This window comes from Vidua macroura, chromosome 24, assembly GCF_024509145.1.
Source record: "Vidua macroura isolate BioBank_ID:100142 chromosome 24, ASM2450914v1, whole genome shotgun sequence".
In the NCBI taxonomy this organism is placed as follows: domain Eukaryota; kingdom Metazoa; phylum Chordata; class Aves; order Passeriformes; family Viduidae; genus Vidua; species Vidua macroura.
The window spans coordinates 2,136,089-2,143,633 of NC_071594.1; the positions used below are offsets into that span (position 1 = coordinate 2,136,089).

At 56.4% G+C, this 7,545-nt stretch overlaps 1 protein-coding gene across 1 annotated transcript; it reads right to left on the minus strand.

The window, feature by feature from the left end:
* Positions 1 to 436: 436 nt before the first annotated feature.
* RABIF (RAB interacting factor) lies at positions 437 to 1,964 on the minus strand. The gene is made up of 2 exons (XM_053998418.1): positions 1,774 to 1,964; positions 437 to 1,706 (listed from the first exon to the last, which is right to left on the minus strand). The coding sequence occupies exons 1-2, from the start codon at positions 1,957 to 1,959 to the stop codon at positions 1,464 to 1,466; spliced, it is 429 nt and encodes a 142-aa protein (XP_053854393.1). The 5' UTR covers positions 1,960 to 1,964; the 3' UTR covers positions 437 to 1,463.
* Between the last annotated feature and the right edge of the window lie 5,581 nt (positions 1,965 to 7,545).

A 7,545-nucleotide genomic window follows, 5' to 3' on the forward strand; every position in this document is an offset into this window, starting at 1 on the left:
GTTGAAGTGCAGGTGCTCAAGCACTGCAGGAAGAAGGGACTTGTTTCTGCCCCTCCTGCTGTCATGATGCCTCTTCTGGGAGACTCATCTGAGGCTGTGCCTGCCCTACAGAGCCCTGCCAGCAAAATGGTTTCATTAGAGGGGCAAGGGAAAGGCTCTTCCCACAGCCTTGGGGCAGCACACCGACACCCCACCTTGAGTTTGGTGGCACAAGCAAGTCCATCACCCAGCAGGGTGACAGCTAAGCCTTCACAGCTGGGTTAGCACCCAATGCTCACGAGCAGAGGACAGTGATATGTCCCACAGTGAGGCACAGCACCAGGGACCCCAAAGCATCCCTGGAGAGCTGCTCTGTCACTCACACAGGGCTCAGCAATGGAGAATGAGCTGGGCCACGATTACCAGCAGTGATAAATGCAGGGAGAACCATGGCTGCTGCAGCCTCCTTCCATTTTTAATTAGCTCTTAGTGCCCAGCTTTCAAAAGGCAGAAACCAAAACTGGTCACAATACCCCAGATTACTCTTACCACCAGCTTTTACAGAAGAGAAATTCCTTCCTGATATCACTGTTTAACACACACACATATGTTCTGACATGCTTCAGCACTGCCTGTCGAATGATTCAGATGCTTTTCAGGCTGGAATCTCTTCACTCTTGCTGCCTGAAAGCTCTATGGTTTGGCACATTTTCTTTTTTTGCTGCTCTGTCAGCTTATGCTGTCTGCACATTCTACCTGTGTTTTGTTCCCAAGTACTCAGTTAATAGAAATGCACATGTTAGTTGGAATGCCTTACACTCACTTCAGGTGCCACAGCTGTCAGGTGGGATGAGGTTTTGGAGAACATAAATGTTAGAGTTTGGGGCAGCAAACATTCCTTCTGAAAATCAACAGAAGATGCAGCCTCAAGCCCTGGAACTGCTCTGGCTGCAGGTCAGACAGTTTCAGCTGCCAGGATGACTCACTGTAGCACTCCTGTCCTCCTGTTTGCCCTGTCCCAGTGCTCCCATTTACATGGTGTCACAGGGCCACCAGCAGGAGAGACACCTCAGCCCCCTGGAGCAACCAGGGAAGTGGTAGAGCAGCCACCAGGGAAGTGGTAGAGCAGCCAGACTCGGGCAGATTGGGCTACGAGGCAAAAATGTCAGGGTGAGCTGTCCCTGCAGGGCACAGGGACCTTCCCACCACCAACACTCTTCCCGTGTGGGTGCAGGCGAGGAGCTGGCTGTGCCAGGGCTGCAATTCCTGACGCTGCTCAGCCTGCGGATCTGGGAAATGGGGCGACCAGCTGAGCTGTGGGTCAGTCACACCGGGGAGCAGGCAAGCTGTGGCCAGCCGGGCCGCGGGGCAGGCGGGCCGTGCTCAGTGGGGCTCTGGGGCGAGCAGCCGCGGTCAGTCCGCAGGGCTGCCCGCCCATGGGGCCGTCGGGGCTCCCGGGCCCGGCTCCCAGCCCGGGGCCGGCGTCACTCGTGGGCCACGCGCTCCAGCGCCACGTAGAAGCTGTCCTTGTCGTCGAGGCAGTGCCAGCCGATGGGCCCCGCCTCGCAGTCGGCGCACACCAGGAACTTGACGTTGCCCACGTCGCGGGTGAATCCCACGTTCTCGAAGGAGAACATGTCGCGCACCAGCCAGTGCTCCCGCAGCACGTCCCCGCCGCCTCCCGCCGCCGCCGCCGCCGCCTTCTTCCTCATGGCGGGCAGGAGGAGCTGCGGAAACACGGGGCCGTCACCGCCGGGCCGGCACCGCCCGCCCCTCCCCCGAACCCCCCGGTACCTCACGGCGGGCGAAGGTGGCGGCGCCGGGCAGCAGCACCCGGGAGCCGCAGCGCTGGCACAGCACGGCCCGCAGGTTGCGGCCCTGCGCGCACACGAGCCCGGCCGAGCCCGGCGCGGCCGCAGGAGGAGCGGGGGGAGAGGCCGGAGGCGCCGCCGGCTCCATCTCCGCGCAGGGCGCCGCCATGGCGAGGGGCGTGACCGGCGGCGTGACGTCAGCAGAGCGGCGAGTGACGTCACTGTTGTAACCCCGCCCGGCGGTGGTGGCCCCGCCCCGCTCCCCATCCCCGGGAGGGTCCGGGAGCTCCGGGCTGGGAATCCTGGCCTAGGGATCCTGCACAGGAATCCTGCACCGGGATCCTGCACCGGGATCCTGCACCGGGATCCTGCACCGGAATCCTGCACCGGGATCCTGCACCGGGATCCTGCACCGGGATCCTGCACTGGGATCCTGCACCGGGATCCTGCACTGGGATCCTGCACTGGGATCCTGCACTGGAATCCCGCACAGGAATCCCGCACTGGGATCCTGCACCAGGATCCCGCACAGGAATCCCGCACTGGGATCCTGCACCGGGATCCCGCACAGGAATCCTGGCCTAGGGATCCTGCACTGGGATCCTGCACTGGGATCCTGCACCGGGATCTTGTACCGGGATCCTGCACTGGGATCCTGCACTGGGATCCTGCACCGGGATCTTGTACCGGGATCCTGCACTGGGATCCTGGCCTAGGGATCCTGCACTGGGATCCTGCACCAGGATCCTGCACTGGGATCCTGCACTGGGATCCTGCACAGGAATCCCACACTGGGATCCTGCACCGGGATCCTGCACTGGGATCCTGCACAGGAATCCTGGCCTAGGGATCCTGCACAGGAATCCTGGCCTAGGGATCCTGCACTGGGATCCTGCACAGGAATCCTGGCCTAGGGATCCTGCACTGGGATCCTGCACAGGAACCCTGCACTGGGGATTCTGCCCTGGGGATCCCATCCTGGGGATCCCGTCCTGGGAATCCTCTCCCAGGAGTCCTGCCCTGGGATCCTGCCCTGGGAGTGGGCTGAGACCCCAGCGCGGGCTGAGGCCCTGGCACGGGCTGCCCCTGGATCCCTGGCAGTGCCCAAGGCCAGGCTTGGAGCAGCCTGGGATGGTGGAAGGTGTCCCTGCCCATGGCAGGGGGAATGGGAAGAGTTTTAAGGTCCTTCCCACCCAAACCAGTCTGGGATTTTCTGGTTCCCCGGGGATCCTGGACTGGCGGGAGTTGGCAGTGCTGTGTCTGTCACGGCCTGCCCGCAGGGACCATGAGGGACAGTCACTTCCTAGGTGTGGGAGTCTGGAGATGACTGAATCCGTGACTGGAGAAGGAGCTCAGTTGATGCTGGACAAAGGGAAATTGTCTCCCTTTAAAAGTCTCCACCAATGGAGATATTCCAGAACCATCTGGAAGCAATCCTGTGCCAGGCAGGGAGGTGGGACCAGACGAGCCACTGTGGTCCCTTCCCAGCTGTCCCACCCTGGGATTCTGTGAAGCTGCAGCTCATCTTTGCATGTGGTGGCTGCATCGGCATTTGGGAGAGCCCGGGCTGCTCTCGTGGCTGCTTGGCACACAGAGAACCCCCTTGAAGGGGAGGACAGAGGGCCCTGAAAGGGCCAAGGGGCTGACACTGGCAGCAGCGTGTGTTCCTGGAGAGGAAAGCAGAGATCAGCCTGACCCCACAGAGCCTGGCCAGAGCAGGAGGCAGTGCCAGGGCTCACAGGCAGCGCTGCTGGGGGCAAGGTCCTGGGGCCCAGGAGACTCTGCTGCTCCTCACTGAGCACCTTTGAGCCACTCTGGCTCTGTGCTGCCCTGGGATGCTGCTAATGCTCCTCTGTTAGTGTTGAAAAGATTGAAAGAGGCCTTTTGACTGAGCCACTGCTTCTTTAGAAGGTAGGCCAGATCCCAGAAAAGTCCTGATTTGGTGTAAATATGCCCCATCCTCCTGCTGTCTCACTCCTGACTGCCTGCTGCCAAGAGCCCTCAGGAGAAGCCAGAAATGGGAACTGATATTTGAGGTAAATAGTCACTAAATATTAAGTGATATTCACTAAACAAAGGTGAGGGTTTCAGCAGCAATGAAATGTCCCCCTGTTCTTTTAAAAGTTTTAAAGTTCTTCTAAAAGTTTTCTATGCCTTCTGATGTTTACATGTTTCTACTAGAGTTTTTCAGCATGTTCACGTAAATAATGATTGTTTTACATTATCCTTTGTAAAAAGAGAAAATTAATAAACTGTTAGTTTAACCAGTGTAGTTAGAAAAGTAACAATTTCATCCTCCAACCCACTACCACTTTTAAAATCCTATATATTACAAAGTCAGAAATAAAGTTCCCTCCTTTTACTCTCTTTTCCCTCTTTTACATCTAATGTGAATGTGTTGGTTATTTGGTGTTGTAGTACGACAATGGAATCTGCTGAATGCAGCTGCTCCCCTCAGGCTCCAGCCCTGGGCGATGCTGACACGAGCTGGGGTGTGAGTGTAGCTGGGAGACATCAGCCCACTCCCCTGGTCCTGTGCAGGTGTTCCTAAGGCAGGGGCAGAGTTTGGGGCATTTGAGCTCCTGAGCCCTGTCTGGGCGTGTGTGGGGAGCCAGAGCAGGGCTCGAGAGGGGAGCAGAGCACGAGGAGGTGAGGAGCTCAGCAGTGCCCACTGAGCAGCCCTGGGGCTGCCCTGAGCCAGGCACAAACCAGCCACGGGAAGGGGACAGGGTCCAGTCCTGTCCCACAGCCACAGCCACCTGTCTGGGGGCTCAGGGAAGTCACAGAACTCCCATGCCTGGAGATGCTCTGGACTCAAAAGACCCTGATCCAAACTGGATCCGGGTTACAGACCACCAGATTGCCCTTCCCAAGTACAATTATCTTTGGATTCTGTGAGCTCTTTCCTGCTCAGGTAGGTGTCAACACCACTTTGAGAAAAACACCCCAGAACATTCCTGGGAGTTGAAAGCCATCCCTGCCCTGGGAGCTGACTTGGGCTGACCCAGAGGCACCTGAGCAGGGACAGTCCACTCCAGTGTCACTTCTCTCTCTCCAGAGCTTCAGAGCCTCCCCATGGGTCACTCCTGCTCCAGACTGTGACATTCACATTCTCTAGACAGAGAGACATAATTCTGTCTCTCAGGAGAAGCACAGAGAGAAGAAGAGAAAACAATCTTTGTCTCTGCTCCTTTGTTTCCCCCATGTGGAATGTGGTGTGGAGATTGTTTACCTGAAATGATTGCTGGGTTGGATTCTGGTGAAGGTTGTTTGGGGTCCGTGACCAGTTGGATCCAGCTGTGCCTCGGGCTCTCAGCAGAGTCACGAGTTTGAGTTAGGTAAGTAAGAAGTAAGTGTGTAGAATACTACAGTATCTCTTTAAATAGTATATTAATGTAATATTGTATAGTTTTAATAAAGCTATCCTTCAGCCTTCTGATCTGGAGCCAGACCTCATCATTTCTTCCCTGAGCCGGGGTTCGCCACATTTTTTACAATAGCAGACCAGCCAGGAAAGCTCTGCTCCTGCCCACGCATCTGCTTTGCAGGAGGGTCAGTGGGGGAGGCCTTTCCCTCCCAGCCTGTAGCAGAATGTGCAGTGACACATTTGTAAGGTTCTGCCTGGTTGTACCACGTGTGCAAATCCTCATTTTGGGGGTAACACAGGCTGTGAGGGGCGATCTGGTGTTATATTTTAGCCAAATGGTATGCTCTGTCTCACCCCTCAAAAATGTACAGTTTATTCCAAGCCTGTGATCCCCCCTTGAAGTATCATGTGTCTGTAATCCCATTGGCCCAATCTTATTCCGTGCCCACTTTGAATCTCCCTGTTAAGTGTGCCGGGGGGACGGGGCTCTCTCTCTGAGCCGGCTCTCGTGGCCGGTGCTCTCTTGGCCCCTCTCTCCCCCTCCCCTTTCCCCCTCACTCCCTCTTTCCCCCTGTCCCTCAGAAACCATGCTTCTCCCGGGGGTAGGACCCCAATTAACCCTCATCTAATGAGCACCCTCAGAAGCCGTGTGGAGTCCCCTTGCCTGCCTGCTGCTACCAGCCAACTCACAGCTTGGGGGGCCTCCTGGGGACACCCTGGAGGGTTCCCCCAAACGCGCCGCAACAGGGCGAGATCCCAGCCAGATGGAGGGGGAAGGTGAATCCTCTGCCTGCCCTGGGGAGGCTGGTGCAGGATGCAAATCCTCTGCTCTCACCTCATCACATTAACGTGAGATGGGCACTTCTGACGAGGGCCCCAGCCCATAACCCCTGAGTGGCACAACATTAGCTGATGTCTCCAGCTTGTGGCCCGAGCTGCTGCTGGGCTGGGCTGGTTGGTCAGGGCTGGTGGCTGGAGTGGTGTCTCATTGTTACAGTCCTTGTGAACAGTTCAAGAGGTAAATAAAAACCCACTAATAGGGTCTTTGGTCAATTCTTAAGTCTTGGATGGGAACATTCTCTGTTGAAAACTCACCCTTAATTCTGCCTTATAGCATTTTCTGCTGGATTATTAATGAAGCAAAGCTTCACTCTTGCTGGCCAGGGAGAATCCATACCTGCTTCCTCCCAGGCAGAACATTTTGTCCCTTTGTTTTGCCTTCAGCAGGAGCCTAGACATTTTCTCATCTCCAGCACCAACACGGAGCATTTTGAAGATTTATATAATGCATTACCTCCCTGAAAAAAACCAGTTCCTCTTCAAACCCTTCAGTACATCCTGCCGTGGAAAGGCAGGGATGGGTCTGCTGGCCACTCTCGCAGGGTCACATCCTGCTGTGACCCAGTTCTGCTGCTGCTGCTTCAATCTGCCCAACTGCTGAGTTTCTGCCCAACCACACACTGGACACTTTTGGAGCTGAATCCTCCTGAGCCCTCTGCAGGAGAGCAGGGCTCGTCAGGGAAGGGAGAGGAGCTACTGACAGCTCCAGGGTCAGTATCAGAGCCTGGGAACTCCCCCCGCACTGCCTGCACCCTGCAGGTGTCAGAGGGGCACAGGTAGGACAGATCCATGGATGGGACCAGTGAGTGCTTCCTGGTGAGTGCTGCACTCCCCAGACAGGGCCTGTTCCCTTCTTTGCTTCCCCACTTCTTGCTGGCTAAAGAATGATGGAGCAGCTTGGGGACAGGTGTCAGGAGAGGCTCCTGAACATCTGGAGTGAGTGGCGAGCTGTTTATGGGGGGACTGGGTAGTAGGTGGAGGATCTGGAGCCATCAGAGGCTCCTGGGGCAGAATGCTGCAGTTTGCCCTGAAACCAACACAATCTGTCTTTTGCATATGGACAGATGAATTAATCCTGGGCTCCATTCATCCCACCTGCCCATGGTAGACAAAGGAGCCGTAATTTTTTGCAACTGCAGCTCTACTGCAACAGTATTAGAATTATGGAATTAATTTAGAAAATGCCTCTAAGATCGTTGAGTCCAACCATTTCCCCAGCACTGCCATGTTCACCACTAAACCATGTCCCCAGGGGCCACATCCACAGGTCTTTTGAACACTTCCAGGGATGGTGACTCCACCACTGCCCTGGGCAGTCTGTGCCAGGGCCTGATCAGCCCTTCAGGGAAGAAATTTCCCCCAATATCCAATCTGAAACTCCCCTGGCACAACTTGAGGCCATTCCCTCTCCTCCTGTCCCTGTTCCCTGGAGCATAGCCCGACACCCCCGGCTGTCCCCTCCTGTCAGGGAGTTGTGCAGAGCCAGAAGGTCCCCCCTGAGCCTCCTTTCCTCCAGACTGAGCCCCTTTCCCAGTTCCCTCAGACACT

What these genes read in the sequence shown, in the direction of transcription:
- RABIF (XM_053998418.1), bottom strand. Translation starts at nt 1,959, where the DNA reads ATGGCGGCGCCCTGCGCGGAGATGGAGCCGGCGGCGCCTCCGGCCTCT. An exon ending in CCACCTTCGCCCGCCGTGAG is followed by an intron (nt 1,707 to 1,773) that starts GTACCGGGGGGT and finishes GTGTTTCCGCAG; the next exon opens with CTCCTCCTGCCCGCCATGAG.